The 18,931-nt window shown below is 43.5% G+C and overlaps 1 protein-coding gene across 45 annotated transcripts in view; it reads right to left on the reverse strand.

Moving 5' to 3' along the window:
- The window catches only part of FGGY (FGGY carbohydrate kinase domain containing), a 459,774-nt gene that overhangs the window by 110,764 nt on the left and 330,079 nt on the right, over window positions 1–18,931 (reverse strand). For all 45 annotated transcript variants that reach the window (XR_014808145.1, XR_014808144.1, XM_084964952.1 and 42 more), the window contains one exon: window positions 13,905–14,052. Coding sequence is in view for 43 of the 45 variants with exons in the window: in XM_084964952.1 (XP_084821078.1) it covers window positions 13,905–14,052 (148 nt within the window). In the remaining 2 variants the exon portion in view is untranslated. The remainder of the gene's footprint in view (window positions 1–13,904; window positions 14,053–18,931) is intronic.

Below are 18,931 nucleotides of genomic sequence, written 5' to 3' on the forward strand. Positions count from 1 at the left end.
CACACAGAATTTCCTGGGCTAGGAATCAAACCCGAGCCATAGCAGTGACAATACCAGCTCCTTAACCACTAGGCCACCAGGGAACTCCTTCCAAAATTTTTTTTGAATCTTTCGCCTCTTTTCCTCCTCACTGTCACTCACTTCCTTCATCTAGGCCTTCACTATATCCTTTCTGATGGCTGAGACAGCCCCTGAACAAAGCTCCCTGTTTCTAATGGTGCTTGCTCCTCCCTACAAGGGAGCCAGTGCTTATTCTCAAATGCAAATTTGATCAATGTGAACAGTTCTCCCTGTTGGCCTCCTTCTGCAGCAGAAACGCCCTTGCTGTCTTCTGTGCCTGCTTCTTCCTGGGCTCTGCTCTGCTTCCTTCTCCAGGGGATGCTCTGGCCTGTCCTCGCTCAGCAGCCTGTGTTCTGGCTGGTCGGATGACTCTCCTAAACTTGGTGAAGGTGGTATTCCTGAATCCAGTCAACTACTGTTAAGAGGCAAGTCCTTGGGCCACGCCATAAGAAAAACGGCTTTGATTTTAACACAGAGAAATGTGGAAGATTTGAGAAACCAGAGAGGAACTAGGGCCATGTGTTCCCCGGCCAATAACTCTGTGAAGGAACATCTCTCAGAAGGTTCCCCAGAGACCTCAGTGTATGGTAAGAATGTTGGCACTAGGAGAGCATGAACAACACCTATCACAGAAGTTCACTTCACAGGGCGGCACATGATTTGCCTCAGAGAGAACCCAGAGAACTGAAGCCAGGATCTAGGTGTTCTGACAGACTCTGTGTTACTCGCCATAGAATTCTCCATGCCTGCCCCTGCTCCTGGCACATGGCGACACTAAGTTAACATTTGTGGAATGTGTGAGTAAGTGACACTTAGACGCTCCGTTTTCCTTTCCCACACCATTCTCTCTCCTAACATCCTATCCTTCTCGGTCAAATGATACAATTATGAAAGGAGAGCATTTATCATCTCAGCCCCTCACAGGCACAGAGGTGGAGGGAGGTATAGTCCCCCACGTCCCAAGAGAGAAAAACACCGGACTATCACTTTCAGTTGCTCACTCCATGCTCTTCTGCCCTCCTCCAACCTCCAGGCTGCACTTACACATCCTCATCAGAGGAGTGGCTTATATGAGATTGGGATAAAAGTAGTGACCTTGTAGCTTACATGGGATCTCTGTGTGAATCAGGAAAAAAAAGGTGCCCCACACCCACCCAGGTGGACTAAATGCAAAAGGCATCCCATCTAGAAGAATGAATTAGAAAAAGGAGCAGAGTGGACAGGATTCCAGCCCTGCCCTAACCTCCCTACCCACCCCTTCCCCAGCTGAACACCCTGTGTGAGCAACCAGCCCCAGGGCATGCAGTGGTGCTGCGTCAAGATTACTAGTCCAAGAGGCTCTCTTTCTCTCTCCATTTCTCTCTCTCCCTTCCTCCCCCTGCCTCCCCGTCCCTCCCTTTCTCCCTCTCTTTCTCTCTCTATCAGAGCCAGTTCAAAAGCTACTTCTGGCTTCCTCTTGCTGATCACACTGATGTGGCCTTGAAGTAGTTGAGATATAAACAAATGTATCAGGAATTTCATTAGCTAAGCTTTCCCTTCTTAGTTATTTAAAGAATTGAAGTGAATATATATGATGGTAAGAAATAAAAGGGCTCAGAAATAGATCTCAAAGGGTTTCTAAAGATTATGAAAGGCAAAAAAAAAAAAAAAAACACCAAGATTCCCTGTCCTCAGATTTTCTGGGGTCGTCAGAGCTTGATGGAATATCCAAGGCTTGGGAAATTGGTTGAATTTCAGGACACAGAGGAGCGAAAAGACGCTCTGCTTGTTCAGTCAATAATGAAGGAGGAGTTGATGGACAGAAAGCCAGGAAAGGAGGAGGATAAGAGAAAGGTTTATGGAAAGCCTCTGGAGAGAGGCCAGAGATTGGACGAGAGGCCCGAGATAGTCAGCAGCCTGGAAGAGAAGGAGGGACACATCTCCCCGAAGATATGTGTAGGTTTCAGTATCAGGAATGGAGACTAACACTTGGAATTTATGAAAACTCACCCGGATATGGGAAATGCATATCAATGCGTTAACACAATGTGGTAGGCAGAGTCTAAAGATATTCCTCCAAGAGTCTCACCCCCTGATTACTCAATCAGGCACTAATCTGGGCTCTGCTGAAAAGGGACTCTGCAGAGGGAACTAGTTATTAGCCAGTTGACTTTAAACTAGGGAGATCATCCTGGATTATCCACTCAGGTCCAATGTAATCATATGAGTTCTTAAACGCAGCAGCAGAAGGCAGAAGAGTTAGTCAAGAGATAGACTAGAAGGGTAAAGGCAGGAGAGATGAGGTGGAAGTGGAAATCAGAGCGCTTCTAAGCATGGGAGGAACCTGAGCTGCCATTGCTGGCTTTGACCATGGAGGAAGGGGCCATGAGCCAGGGAATGTGGGAGGCCTCTCACACCTGAAGATCCCTGGCTGACTGTCAGCCGGGCCACAGGTACTCTGCCCTACAGCTGGCTGGAGTTGAACTTGACCAACAACGTGGTAGCAGATTATTCCCAGTGGTTCTGGTCTTGTGAAAACCAGAGCAGAGAAACCAGTTGAGCCAGCCTGGGCCTCTAACTTATACAATGGTGATAATAAATCTAAGCCTCTAAGCTGGTGGTACTTTATTACAGCAGCAACAGACAACTGATACACATATAACTGGATAATGGACTGACATTCTTCCTTACAACCTTATTCTATTGATGAACTCTACACCAGGTAACATTAGTCTATTTGTTGTTTCTGAGATGTATCCAGGTACGCTTCACGCCCTTGCTAGTGCTGCTTCTGATGCACTAAATCTAAGCCTTTTTTTTTTTTTTTTTTTGGTCTGTCTATTTAGGGCCACACCCACAGCATAAAGAGGTTCCCAGGCTAGGGGTCTAATTGGAGCTATAGCCGCCGGCCGGCCTACATCACAGCCACAGCAACATGGGATCCGAGCTGTGTCTTCGACCTACACCACAGCTCACGGCAACACTGGATCATTAACCCACTGAGCAATGCCAGGGATTGAACCCGCGTCCTCATGGATACTGGCTGGGTTCGTTAACCACTGAGCCATGATGGGAACTCCAGAATCTAAGTCATTTTAATATGCAGATATACCAATGTCCCAAGGCTGCTTTGGTCAGCTGTCCAGGCCTCTACTTGCTGTCATCTAACCCTGTCTTGCATTTACTCACCAAAGTGGATCCTATCCTTGGTCGTCTGGCCTTGATTTTTTCCCATTATTTCTCTCTTGGAGTCTCCCTGGCCACCTTCTACCTGATTCACTCCTCAGTCTGTTATCACTGAGCACTACCTTGGAAGGCCTCCTGTCCACAATCCACACCTTCCCCCTTACCCCCAGTTTTGACATTGAGTATAAATTGGGAAGATAAAAAACAATAAGAAAGAAAAGTCTGATTCTATGGTAGAATGTTTAAAAATCATTAAAATGAGGGAGGAATATTGCAGACATATTGAAAACAGAGCAGAAGGAATTCCAAAAATATAAAGGAAGTTTTTCATTTCTTAATTGTTTTCCTCCCAAAGAATGTCAGTGACCTCAGTTTGAATGCACTGGGTTCTAACACCGCTTCTAGTCTTTTCTTCTCTGAGTAAACTATTTAGACTCTGACCCTCAGTTTCTCCATTCTAAATGGAGTAATAACATTGTCGTGCAGGGCTATAAGAAACATTGGTGCTGATAAAGCATCTACCATGGTATTTGGTACATGGTCCCTAAAAAAATAGCACATCATATAAATCATAATACCAGCTGGTAAATTAGCTGCTTCAGTAGCAAAACACATCATCAGAAAACCAGTTAAATGACACTGAGGATATTAAGCTTTGTTACAGGATTCGATTCTTCATAGGTAAAAATAATACGTAAAAAATTGCTACATTAAACAGCATTAATTCATAACAAAACCATCAACAGATTCATGTCAAAGAGTCTATGGGTTTCCAAGGCCTAAAAATATGTTGCTTAAAAGCTGCTTAACTGGCTCATGAGCTTCCAGTTCCATCATCCATCTCCCCATCAGAGGAGGCCACAGGGACACAGCCCCTGGCTTTTCCTGAGCTCTTGCGAATACTCATCTGAGTAGCTGACTGCACCACATCTGACTCTGTTTAGCGATGCCCATCTCTAGCTGGGAGTCAGTCCTCTGGGAACTGGCTAAGATCTCATAACGTTTCTTTCCTGACTCTCTCCCAGTTTTCCACAAGCACTTTGCTCCTCGCTTGCTTTGAAGAGCCATTGGAGCAGCATCCAACGTCTCCAGCAGTTTGAGCAGCATATGGCCTTATGTTAGAAATCACAGCTCTTCAAAGAACCAGAAAATAACTTTGTGTTCTGGGCACTGTTGTACTTGCAAAATGAAGCAGGGAAAACACGTCTCAACCAGCGGTGAAGACGGTGTGTTCTCACGGCTGATATGTCTCTGAGGTAATTCTTTCTTTGAGTGGGTATTTCAGGACAAGAAATTTTTACAAAATAGTCCCCCCTCGACGAAAAGGTCGTATAAATTTGAGAAGAGAAACTGGTCATTTACACTAGGAGGCAAGGATTCTTTCAAAATTCCCACAGCACTAGCTGTTTTTGTAGGGTACACCAAAGTTGAGTTTCCTACCACTTTGACAAGGAAACTGAGGGCCAAGGACTTCAGTAGAGAGAAGGCTAACCTATACGTCTGTATGAAACTTGGTTCCTGTCATGCCATGCCATGTGACTGTTCAGCTTCTCTAGCTGACTGACTATGCCTGGTGACCTCTGTGGCTGGTAAGTCCAGCTGGTCCTGGCACTAGCATGGATGGCTGAGGACCAGTGGCCCAGGATTCAAAGGTCATCTTGCAAACATGCAAGTAAAGGCCATTAAGCAGGAGCTACAGATTCACAAGCAGCGGCTGTGGCTGCCTGTCTTCTACATGAGTCTCTCCATTGGATCCTGACAATGACCTATAAGGATGCCTGCACTGCTCCTACTTACTGATGAATAGATGGACCTCACCGCTAACCTCAGAGGTCACACAACTGGCACGCTGTCAAGCCAGGATGCAAACACAGGTCTGACTTCAAATCCTGGGCTCTCTTTACTATTTCACTATAGTAAAAGCTATCCAACCAACCATTCAAAATAAAGTCACACAGGTAGACTGTCTAAAACATACAGCCGTTCCTGGTGGGGAGTGTTTCATCTCTCTTTATATGTGACCACAGCGGAGTTCTTTAAAAAATACTGTTTCGTTTTGTTTTTAAATAACATAGAACCGCTGGTGTTAAATGTTCTGATACTGGTTGCTATGATCCAAGCCTCTGCTTCTTTCAAACTCATCGGCACAGCCCTTACCTCTCTGGGCCTCCTTTATCAAGCGACAAGGAGAAATATCTCCATAGTGGCTACCTGGTTCAGGCATACTGTTAAGTTGCCCACCACCAACTGCCACCTCTTTCCAGCCCAGCGCTGCAGGTCAATCCTGCAACATCAAAAGAGACAGGAAACAGCTAGGGACATGGCAGGGAGCCAACTCCTCCCAGAACAAAAGACAATAAATGATTCTTTCGAGCCTAATGGAAGGATTCCTGGGTTATGCCCTGTTCCTACTTATGAGGGCAGAAGGGTTTCGAGCCAGGTCAAACCAGGAGTGGTGATTACTTTTGAAATCTGAGTCAGTGAGGGTTGGAAGAAAAATAGAACCATTATAGTGAAGAGGCAGGGTCAGAGCTTACATCCACGAACTGGGGTCAGAGGAAAAGTGGGAGAATGAGCCAGGAGGCTGGTGGTACAAACAGGGAGCAGGGACTGGGTTGCAGAGGGTGGTTTGGTAGGAAACCATGCCTGCTGGGGCTCTGGCATCCTTAGCGCATCCTGTGAAGTCCCAAGGTCTGAGTTAAGGGAGCCTCGGGGGGTGTGCCTCCCAAAAGTCAGGATTCATGTTTTCATTTAAGCTCTGCCATTTCTTGGCATTGTGACCTTGGGTGGGTCACTTTATTCCTCCCTTGACAAGTGAAGACTGAAATAACTGCTTAACCAGAAGGCAATTATTCAGTGCCCATCTTTGACCCAAGCCAAGTTTAAATTCAAAAGCAAATAAGCCATAGCCCCCGCACTCAAATTTTCTTCTAATAACTTTAAAGTATACGTCACATCTTATGACAGCTCTGATCCTATTTTCTTCAGTAAAAATTGTGGTTTTTATCACCTTCCATGTAGGTTTTAGTTGTCTCTATGATTTCCTTTGTTTTTTTTTTTTTTTTTTTCATTCTACTGCCTTTCCATCTGAACTCATTTTTTCTTCCTTGTAAGTTTCTGCCCTCTTTCACAGAAATGTACTTAAAAAAAAAAAATCCTATTGAATATGCCAAGGAGTTTTTAAAAATATTTTGAGTTTCAGTAGTAAGTAATTTTTTAAGAGGCCTTTCCCTTAAATGTATTTTTTTTGTATGCAACATGTTTTTCCTAATGGACTCACTTTATTATTTTTTTACAATTCATTTTAACTAGAGTGCTTTACATATTCAGTGTTTCCCAGCATCCAGGACACATGATTTAATCTCAACCCTACTCACTGTAATGTGGATTTGCCTCTCCAGATTGGTAGCTAGTTGCCAATTCCCGGAGTCTAGCAGTTTTTATTTTGCATAAGCTCTGCTGGCCTGAGGTGGATTGCCACAGCCCAGCTTTCTAGAAGAGACAGTAGACAAACAAAGATACACCCCCCCTCCTCCAAATGCCCTGGATTTCCATAGCTCTGCCTCATTCACAGAGTTTGACTCAGGCTCATCAGACTGCAGGGCATCTCCATTCATCCTAGATCAGACTTCCAGCCCCAGTGGCTGCTTGGGTTGGCAGTTTCCTACTGTAGGGAACTCAAAGGGAAGATAAGGTCTGGGTTGTAGAGGAGTTCTGGGAAATCAAACTCACTGGCTTCTTCCAAAAAGCAAAACCAAACCAAATCAAAAACTGTAACCACCAGTGACAGAGTAGAGGCTCTGTTTTTAGGCTTAAAGGGACCTTGCATTTTTAAGCTTAGGAACAGGAAGTGGAGAGGTCCTGACTTTTGCAAGGCTGGTGGTTTACTTTGTTCATGTGTTAGATGTTACGTTTATCAAACAAGTTACATTTGATCTTTTAGATTCTGGAAAGTCTTCCCAGATTCTCCCTGGGAACACCAATTCTAGTTTTCCTGGTTGAATGTCACCTTAATTGTCAAAGCCAACATGAGTGTATGCTTTCTTTCGCATCTTCACAGGTATTGTCAAGTGAAGAAGAGAAAGATGGCATCAGAGTTTGCTGCCTAAATGCCACCTAAAGAATTCAAAGCCAGACATTTACTGAGCACCTCCTTTGGTTTGGATCGATTATAGGGATCATACTACATAAACACACACATGCATGGACAATAATATCTCCCCCATTTATATGTGAACTTGGGACAGCTAAAGATGCTTTTTTTCTTTTTGTTCCCTCAGCTTAGTATAGGCCTGCACATAGTAGGTGATCTTATTGGCCATTTATTGAATGGGTGAATGTCTAACAAGCATAAGAGAAAAGAGGGGAGAGCACGTGATGCTGCCGAAGCAGAAGAATGGGGAGTGGCCAGGGGTTCTCTGAGAAAATTATTTTTGTTATTATCTAGATAAAGTGCTAAATGCACCCTCTTACCAGTTAGACAATGGTATAAGGACCCCAAATCATAAGCATTCACATGCCATGCTCTCCTCCCCTCTTAATACTGCACATACTATGATTCCTTTGGTCCCAGACCCTGTTCCCTCTTTGATTCAGTGTCAATATCACCTCCTCTCTGAAGCTCTTTCCTGACAGCTGAGACCAGGCTGGACCATCATCTTCCCTGCATCTGTGGAGCCCCAGACAGTAAGTGGTACTGGGAGCAGGACGTTATAGCCTCACTGCCTGTTTAGATATTCTGGCTACCCCTCCTCCAAAAAAAAAAAAGGAATATTTGCGAAGGCTAGAACTGTGTCTAGTTACCCTTATAACCCTCACCAACTATAAAATGGTCTGTATTTGTTAAAATAATTAATTCATTGATGAACAATGGAATTATAATAAAATGGGAACTTCTTAATTTTCCTGGACATTATAACTGGCTTTAAACACTAATCATGTAAACGGTAAGAGTTAGTAGCAATCTGATTCATTTAGAATTAGCAAATTGTTCATAGGGTAAATTTTTTTCTAAACCAGCAGATGACCTCCTTATTATCTCCATGATGACTCTCAATTATCCATAAGTGCATCTTAAGCACTTAGTATGTGCTCAGAGAAGTGATTCAGGAGTCCTCCCCCCACAAAATCACACGTGATTCTTGCCCTACTGGGACGATCCTGACAACTCTAGTTGCTGCTCTGTATTTTTTTTTTTTTTTTTTTGGTCTTTTTGTCCTTTTTAGGGCCACACCCGTGGCATATGGAAGTTTTCGGGCTAGAGGTATAATTGGAGCTGTAGCTGCCGGCCTTCATCATAGCCACAGCAACTCGGGATCCGAGCCACGTCTGCGACCTACACCACAGCTCATGGCAACGCCGGATCCGTAACCCACTGAGCGAGGCCAGAGATCAAACCCGCAACTTCATGGTTCCTAGTCAGATTCGTTTCTGCTGCGCCACGATGGGAATTCCTGCTCTGTATTTTTTAAACTGAACATGTTAGCAAGCACTTCTCTCCCTTGAAATATGCTCCATGAATGTAAGAACTGAACTTTACTGCAGCGATTTACTTGGCACAAAGTAGGCACCAAATAAGCATTTCCTGAATAAATACTGCATAAAGCAGGCTTTGTGGGTTCTGGCAAAAGGGTAACATGATAAATAGATTCTGGGTGATTATTTTGATGTTATCCAAAATTGGACTGAGGGAAAGACACTTAGGAGGAAATTTTTAGCCCAGAATTTCCTTCTTTCTATCTTATCTAGATCACCTCCTTCTCCTTATCTCATCTTATGAGGTAAGTTCCTGGAATGACTGCTATTTGGAGGTAAGGCTAACCCAAGGACACTTAGGAAGGGAAGTCACTGCTAAGAAACACCAGGTAGTCAGGTTGGGTTCATCCCAGGTTCACAAGGATGGTTCACCATACGCAAATCAATCAACGTCACACACCACATTAACAAAAAAAAAGTCAAAAATCATATGATCATCTCAATAGACGCAGAAAAAGCATTTGACAAAGTTCAACATCCATTCATGATCAAGACCCTCGCCAAAGTGGGTATAGAGGGAACATTCCTGAATATAATCAAAGCCATTTATGATAAACCCACAGCAAATATAATCCTCAATGGGGAAAAACTGAAAGCCTTCTCACTCAAATCTGGAACAAGACAGGGATGCCCACTCTCACCACTGCTCTTCAACATAGTTTTGGAAGTCCTAGCCACAGCAATTAGACAAACAAAAGAAATCAAAGGCATCCATATAGGAAGAGAAGAGATCAAACTGTCACTGTATGCAGATGACACGATACTATACCTAGAAAACCCTAAGGACTCAACCCAAAAACTACTTGAACTGATTAATAAATTCAGCAAAGTAGCAGGATATAAGATTAACATTCAGAAGTCAGTTGCATTTCTGTATACCAGCAATGAAATATTAGAAAAGGAATACAGAAATATAATACCTTTTAAAATTGTACCTCACAAAATCAAATACCTCGGAATACACCTGACCAAGGAGGTAAAGGACCTATATGCCGAGAACTATAAAACTTTAATCAAAGAAATCAAAGAAGATGTAAAGAAATGGAAAGATATTCCATGTTCCTGGATTAGGAAAATCAATATTGTAAAAATGGCCATACTACCCAAAGCAATCTACAGATTCAATGCAATCCCTATCAAATTACCCAGGACATTTTTCACAGAACTAGAACAAACAATCCAAACATTTATATGGAACCACAAAAGACCCAGAATCGCCAAAGCAATCCTGAGAAACAAAAACCAAGCAGGAGGGATAACTCTCCCAGACTTCAAGAAATACTACAAAGCCACAGTCATCAAAACAGTGTGGTACTGGTACCAAAACAGACAGACAGACCAATGGAACAGAATAGAGAATCCGGAAATAAACCCTGACACCTATGGTCAATTAATCTTTGACAAGGGAGGCAAGAACATAAAATGGGAAAAGAAAGTCTATTCAGCAAGCATTGCTGGGAAACCTGGACAGCTGCATGCAAAGCAATGAAACTAGAACACACCCTCACACCATGCACAAAAATAAACTCCAAATGGCTGAAAGACTTAAATATACAACAGGACACCATCAAACTCCTAGAAGAAAACATAGGCAAAACACTCTCTGACATCAACATTATGAATATTTTCTCAGGTCAGTCTCCCAAAGCAATACAAATTAGAGCAAAAATAAACCCATGGGACCTCATCAAACTGAAAAGCTTTTGCACAGCAAAGGAAACCCCAAAGAAAACAAAAAGACAACTTACAGAATGGGAGAAAATAGTTTCAAATGATGCAACCGACAAGGGCTTAATCTCTAGAATATATAAGCAACTTATACAACCCAACAGCAAAAAAAGTCAATCAAGCAATGGAAAAATGGGCAAAAGACCTGAATAGACATTTCTCCAAAGAAGATATACAGATGGCCAACAAACACATGAAAAAATGCTCAACATCGCTGATTATAAGAGAAATGCAAATCAAAACTACCATGAGATACCACCTCACACCAGTCAGAATGGCCATCATTAATAAATCCACAAATAACAAGTGCTGGAGGGGCTGTGGAGAAAAGGGAACCCTCCTGCACTGCTGGTGGGAATGTCAACTGGTACAGCCACTATGGAGAACAGTTTGGAGATACCTTAGAAATCTATACACAGAACTTCCATATGACCCTGCAATCCCACTCTTGGGCATCTATCCGGACAAAGCTCTACTTAAAAGAGACACATGCACCCGCATGTTCATTGCAGCACTATTCACAATAGTCAGGACATGGAAACAACCCAAATGTCCATCGACAGATGATTGGATTCGGAAGAGGTGGTATATATACACAATGGAATACTACTCAGCCATAAAAAAGGATGACATCATGCCATTTGCAGCAACATGGATGGAACTAGAGAATCTCATCCTGAGTGAAATGAGCCAGAAAGACAAAGACAAATACCATATGATATCACTTATAACTGGAATCTAATATCCAGCACAAATGAACATCTCCTCAGAAAAGAAAATCATGGACTTGGAGAAGAGACTTGTGGCTGACTGATGGGAGGGGGAGGGAGTGGGAGGGATCGGGAGCTTGGGCTTATCAGACACAACTTAGAATAGATTTACAAGGAGATCCTGCTGAATAGCATTGAGAACTATGTCTAGATACTCATGTTGCAACAGAAGAAAGGGTGGGGGAAAAATGTAATTGTAATGTATACATGTAAGGATAACCTGACCCCCTTGCTGTACAGTGGGAAAATAAATAAAAAAATATATTAAAAAAAAAACACCAGATAGTGTTATCAAATATGTTTATAACACAATAAACTTTAAAAACAGTAAACATACCAGGATATTTCAATACAAGTGGGCATATGTCCCCACACAAGAAGTCCCCGCACTTATACATTATTGAGGATTTTTATGTAGATATGCAGCTGTTTTTTTTTTCCTTAATTTTCCACCTGTGATTCTTTCATTCACACAGGAAATTCTGGATTCTTTTTTTTTTCTCTTTCTCTCTTTCCCTCTCTCTGAATTTTTTGACCCCACCCCGAAGCATGCATGAATTTCCTGATCATCGATGTGTTTCCATCCACAGCTTTTACCAAACCCACCACATCGACAATGACAGAAGTGTACCAGGGTGCTGCAAGGGATTCCGGTTAGGGCTTTCTTTGTATCGGTTTATATCGGTTGGTGAGCAGGTACTTATCTGTACTTATTCAAATGAGGCAGACACGCCTCAAAACACCATTGGCTCCTCTGGAATTCCATTCTGTGTTTGTGTTGCCTTTACTGAATCCTGATCATGGTGATTCTTAAGTCAGGGTTGGTTTTGAGAAATAGACATAGGCCAGTGGGAAGCCATGCACATGCCATGCTGGGTGGTAAAGCTGTCACAACAGATGTTGGCAAGAGGAGGACCCCAGGGAAAGGACTTCAGAGCCACCATCATTTTATGATACATCCCTGCTTTGTTTGGGGGGCATTTTATGAACTGGTCACACTCCTTAATTTCTTTAACATTTTAAGTGTCTCCTATATTTGGTTTCAGAGATTTGTCTCCAAATAAGTCCTGCATTTTGGTACTCATACAAAATATGTCCTACCCCCAACCTCTGTTTGTACCCAGAGAGTCAGTTATCTGAAAGCACAGCTTTCTAGCTGCATCCTGTAGCCACATGGCCCTCTCTGGACATTCCTCTTCTTCGTCCATGGGCCAAATTGGAGGCCAAGCTCATTGTTTGTTGTGTGGGCATGCTTCGTGGACTCCAGAGAGATATAACTTTTGCTATATCCAATTTTCTTTCCATCATGACTCCCTTTTATTAGAGGAAGCTGATTATGTCAACGAGGTAGTGAAATAAAGATTGGGTCTTTCTGTTGGCCTCATAAAATATTTTAAATAATCTCAATAGAATTCATTACAAAACCAAAGCCTGTCAAGTCTTGATGTTTTTCAAGCCAGCAGACCTGTTCTACTGTAAGCAGTGCATAAGCCCTGCACTATTCGCAGCCTCCATTCTAAACACCCTGCTTCAACGCACTTCTCACTCTGTGTCTCAACTTCCTGACATCCTGGATTCTAAGTTCATGGCTTTTCCTACTTGCAGTACTTCCTGGCCTCTTGGACCTGAAACTTAGCTCTTTTTCTCTGGGTTTCACCAGCTTCATCCATCCTTGAACACGATGCTTGATGGCTAAACTAAGATACTCTCAACCACCCAATCTCGCTTGGCTATCAAGATGTTATCTGTTAGCTTAGGAGGTTGTGAGCTCTCCCACCAAGTTCATCCTAGTCACTCCAGCCCCACACCTCTGTGGTAGAAGTGACTCCAAAGGTCACTAAGATAAAAAAAAAAAGGAGTTCAGCAGAAATGAATCTGACTAGTCTAGTATCCACAGGGACGCAGGTTCCATCCCTGACCTTGCTCAATGAGGCAAAGATCTGGCATTGCTATAAGCTGTGGTGTAGGTTGCAGACACAGCTCTGATCCTGATTGCTGTGGCCGTGGTGTAGGCTAGCGGCTATAGCTCCAATTCACCCGCTAGCCTGGGAGCCTCCACATGCTGCGGGTGTGGCCCAAAAAAGACCAAAAAAAAAAAAAAAAAGTCACTAAGAGCTGAAATAATCCACCAACATAAGTTATTATTTTAATTTACTCTTACCAACATTTATCTGAAATCCTAATAATGTTAGCATGCCCTCTGAACAGCCCTGACTCAGAGCCTAGGCACAGTGTGGCTGTGGCAAGCAAGACCATGGGTGGTAATATTTACTACTTATTTAACTGGTGCCCTGGAGATGCAGATGGAAAACATGACTCTACAAACTGATGTAAATACAAAAATTACACAGGCAGGGGCTCCTGACTTCCAGCCGCTCCGTGGGACAAAGAGGCAGCAGTAGCTACATGTAAGAACGCTTGCTTTTAACGCTCTCAAGATTGGCTCAGAAACAATAAGAACTTTCAGCAGATCATCCCGGAGAGCAGAAAGAACCTTCAGACAGCAATCCATTTGCAAGAAGCCAGTGGGCTGCGGGCCTGCTTTGTTTATTTTTCCTCTTTTCCCTTCTCCTCACTTTGCTTCTTCCAAGCTTTGCAGCCCTTTGGCCCGCCTTCACCTTCAAGCAAGGACTGGCTGTTACTTACCATGCCCTTTAGTGTCAGATCTGCTAAGGGAGACCGGTTACCATGGAAATCTGGCCAAACATGTAAATCCACAGTGAGGAAACCCACAGGCTGAGTCTTCTTAATCAGATCCAGGTGACTGTTCAAATATGCATATACACTCTGGCATCTGCAAGAGAAGTGGATTTTGTTTTTAAAGCGGGCGGGGGGGGCAGGTAGGGTCAGGGAGCAAATTGTTCTGCAGAAAGAAACCATTTGTACTCCAATATCAGATCCAGAAAGCAGGCAGGGTCCCCAAAGCATCAATAAAGAAACTAACCCCAACTCATAGAAATCAGCAAACCACACTCCCTAATCACACTGTATTCTCACCAAAGATAGAAGGCCCATCCTGGTGGAAGATGGAAAGGTTTGAAATCAGAGAACCAGATCCAAGAATGGTTTTACTCCATAGTAGGTATGTAACCACGAGAAAGTTATTTAAACTTTCTGAGCCACTCTCTTTGCATCTGTAAAAACAGCCATCGTAATCCCTGCCCAACTGACCTCATAGGGTTATTGTGAAGATCAAAGGAGACTATGCAGGTGAAGATACAGTATTTTGCAAACTGTACAATACTGTACATATGCAAAGGATTTTTAAAAATCAGCATTCCTAATTGTAATAATAACATGATGATGCATGGAGGCAGATGTAAGTTCCTAGACTCGGGATATGAGATTGCTAAGGGCAGTGACAGGATGGAGTGAATGCATTTAGGATCAGGAGTTAGGCAGCCTGATTTCCCATCCAAACCCACCAAGTGACACTGCATTAGTTCTTTCTCTTTTTAAGCCTTAATTTCATCACGTGGAGAATAAGGACACTCAGGGGACCTCTCTCAGCCTCTTCTGCTGAGAGGGAGGCAGAGACAACGGGCTTGGGAGTCAAGGCAGTCCTGAGTTCAGATCCTGGTTCTGCCTGTCCTGACTGGGTAACACAGGCCAGTGACTTCACCTCTCTGAACTTCAGTTTTCCCACATGTATGATATCTATAAAATTCTATCTCACTGAGTGAAATTTCACCGCCTGACACAAAGATGAACATTGGTTACCTTTTCCCACTTTAAAAGCAATAATCTCTTGAATAAATAAAAAATAAAGTGGGGAGTTCCCGTCTTGGCTCAGGGGAAACGAATCGCCGACTAGGAACCATGAATTCACTCAGTGGGTTAAGGATCCGGTGTTGCCGTGAGCTATGGTGTAGGTCGTAGACACGGCTCAGATCTGGTGTTGCTATGCCTCTGGTGTAGGCCGGCAGCTATAAGCCGGCAGCTCCGATAAGACCCCTAGCCTGGGAACCTCCACGTGCCGTGGGGGCAGCCCTAATAAGACAAAAGACAAAAGACCAAAAAAAGTGGGCTGGCACCCCACACCACTTCCCACTGGTGTCCTTGGAACCACAATCTTAAAGGTTACAGAAATGGCTTGGATAATGGTAAAAATAGAAAAGTATGGGAGATCACTGTCCAAGAGAAGAGAGCTAAGACAGTATTTATTCTTCACATTTAAAAATGTTTTAGGGGTACAGCTGAGTGGTTTCTAGTTCGAGTTTTGGGTCACTGTAAAATGTCCCTCTGGATCCCATGAAAGTCCCGAGAGTTTTCTAAGCTAAGTGTGAAGAAAGAGAAAAAGAGAGTAGAGCAGTGGTTTTCAAACTCTTACTCAATAAAAATTTTATGTGGAATTCCACGATAGAAAATATAGGAAAGCAAAAGTGCTCTATGTAAGTGCGTGCGTGCATGCATGCATGCATGTATGTGTATGTGTGTGTGTGTGTGAGGGAGAGAGAGAGAGATGTGTTTTGGGTGGAGGCAAGAACAGTCCTACCCACCAGGCACTCTCTTTGGTTCTTGCCATGATCCCTCATTCTCATCTGTGAAAATCTTCTGCTCTATGTCATATTAGAAGATAAGGATCTTGTTGGGAAAAGGCTCAGCATCTAGAGTAACATCAACTGCTGCTCCTTGTTCCTCTGGCCTTTTTAACCTGGCCTTCAGCCACAGCCCAGTGAGCTGAGTACCCCTAACACCCCTTTACAGAGGGGATGCGTGAGGAGTGAAGACAGCGAGCAAGTCCAAATTTAAGCCCTCTAGGTATGATTCTGAAGCCATGTGCTTTCTGTACCGCTGGTCAGGAATTATGTGTCAAAGCCCCACATTCAAACTCTGAGAATGATTCAATGACAGTGTCAGGAAAGGTTCTTCTGAGCTTCCACAGAAGGTCAGGCCAGAACCACGAATCTGGGGAAAATATGCCCGTACCCTAGTTTTCTACCTCCCAGCTCTCTCTGATTCTGGCCCAATAGAATCACACGGCCAGCGATGGCCATAAGAACACCCTTTCCAGCCAGAAGTCAAGAGTCTGCACTAATTCAAGCAACATTCCACTTCAGAAGAGCATCACTGCTCTCAGAGTAAAGGGACTTTTTTTTTTTTTTAAAGAATCACATGTCTATAAATCTTTTGTCTCCAAAGGAATCTCAGAGCAGCGCATTTGGTTTCAGACATCTGGGTCAATAAGAACCTATCGGCCTAATTACTATTGATTCGTCATTGTCTCATTTACTGTGGGTCTTTGCAAACAGTGAGATTCATTTGGCCTCTACATATATGGTCACTCATGCACTAATGAGATCCCTGGGGGACGAGGCATATGCTTACCCCTTTGACTCCTAACCTTGCAGCTGTATGTTTATTCTTTGAATGCAGCCATTCTCCTGCACACTGTTTCAATTATCCCTTACCATGTGTGCTATCTGAGTCTATCATTCAAAATGAAATGCACTTGGAAAACATTAAAATAACAAATGCACATCATTATTCACATAATTTTAACCTTGCACAGCGCCTTTTTCAGTTCTGACTTTCAGTTTGTATGTTTTATCAATTCTTTCTCAAATGGCGGTCTGCCCTCTTCCTGCTCAGGAATCATACATTAACTCTTCCAAGTGGATCGGTCTCCTTCTTTCTCATGAACTCCAGATTCATCCTTGCCGTCCTCATCCCATTATGCAGAAAGAAAAAAATACTGTGTCAACAATCTCAGAGCCACTTCATGTGTACCAGCTGGGTGACCAGGTACACTGAACCCTGCCAAGCATACTTTACTTTTCTGAAATCAGGGTTAATACTTTTACCTTATGGGCTGCTGTGAGGATTAAATATGGAGGCCTGAGGACTTTAAAAGGATAGGTGATCGGTAAATAGTTCCTTCTTGTTTCCCATCACAGGAAATTCATTTCTAGCTTTTAGAAATCCCAGAGTCAAGGAAGATATTTTTCAGGCTTTATGGGTTCCAATCTTCAGTACAGATGGCATGCCTGGAATCTCTCCTTTCCTTCTTCATAAATCGTTTAATTCTTTGGCTTCACAGGCTGCCCAAAAGTATGGTGACCATACTTTCAAACCCCAAACTGGAACACATGGTCTCAGAGAAGAATTGTGCCCTTTGTAGGAGTAAGAGAAAGTCCTGGAAAAGAAGCTTCTGCCCTATCTCAGGTTGCTCCTCTTTGACCCACTGCAATACATATTCTGGTCACCCCATTCTACGGAGACTGGACCCACCACGCTGAGCAAGCCCCTCTTAGTTGCTAACTCCAATGGCCCATTATTTGTCTTTATTTTACTTGAATTGCCTGTTGCATTCTGTACCACCTGACCACTTCTTATTCATTGTTCTGTCCTTTGCTTCCTGGACACATTACTCCTTTGGTTTTCCCACCTCCTCTCCCACTAGTTCTCTTCCTTTGCTTGTCTATTAAATAAATATATAGGAGTTCCCGTCGTGGCTCAGTGGTTAACGAATTCTGACTAAGAACCATGAGGTTGCCAGTTCGATCCCTGGCCTTGCTCAGTGGGTTGGGGATCTGGTGTTGCCATGAGCTGTGGTGTAGGTCGCAGACGCAGCTTGGATCCCGTGTTGCTGTGGCTCTGGTGTAGGCCAAGCAGCTACAGCTCCGATTCAACCCCTAGCCTGGGAACCTCGATATGCCATGGGAGCAGCCCGAGAAATGGCAAAAAGACAAAAATAAATAATAAATAAATAAATAAACAAATAAATGAAGTTTCCCAGAGGCCTGTCCGTGGCCCTCTTCTCATTCTTTCTAGACCCTTGGATGATCCCAGCTTCCCTTCATGGCTGCAGTTAACTATCTAGTGCTGAAGATTTCCATTTCTCTGTGATGAGATCCACGTCACGCACACATCAAATGCTTCCCCCGAATGCCCAAAGGGACCTCAACTAAGACTGTCTAATAAGACACACATCACCTTTTCCGATATACTCACTCTTCCTTCCGTTTCTTTGTTTGACCAAAGCCAATCTCATTTAAGTGGTTGCTCAAGCAACCATTTGGGTGGCAGAGTCAGAGTTGGGATCATTTTTGACTTGTCTTCCTCCCTCAGTTCCACAATTTACACTTTCACTAGGACCTGTCCTTCCTTCCTCCTTTCCTTTCTTTTTCTTCCTTCCTTCCTTCTCTTTCTTCCTTTTGTCTTACAGCTGCACCTGCAGCAAGTGGAAGTTCCCAAGCTAGGGGTCAAATCGGAGCTGCAGCTGCCGACCTACTCCACAGCCATAGCAACGCCTGTTCCAAGCCGTGTCTGTGACCTACACCACAGCTCACAGCAATGCTGATCTTTAACCCCCACTGATCCAGGGCAGGCACTGAACACACATCCTCATGGATCCTAGTCAAGTTTGTTACCATGGAGCCACAACAGGAACTCCAATTTATTATTTTAAATATTCATCTAACCAGCATGCTTTTCTCCCATTCAACTGCTACTATTTTATGCAGGCCACCTTCAAATGCCTGGATTAGAGCTTTGGCCTCACAGCTCATCTTCCCTCCTGAAATACTGCCCTTCCCCCTAGGTTTTCTGTACTCTTTCTTGGGTGCTTCTTCTAAAATGCAATTCTGGGAATTCCTGTTGCAGCTCAGTGGTAATGAACCCAACCAATATCCATGAGGATGCAGGTTCAATCCCTGGCCTTGCTCAGTGGG

This window comes from Sus scrofa, chromosome 6 (assembly GCF_054392235.1).
Source record: "Sus scrofa isolate SSC_HxYL_T2T_F1_AM1 chromosome 6, Sscrofa_HxYL_maternal_Yorkshire_Landrace_v2.0, whole genome shotgun sequence".
NCBI lineage: Eukaryota > Metazoa > Chordata > Mammalia > Artiodactyla > Suidae > Sus > Sus scrofa.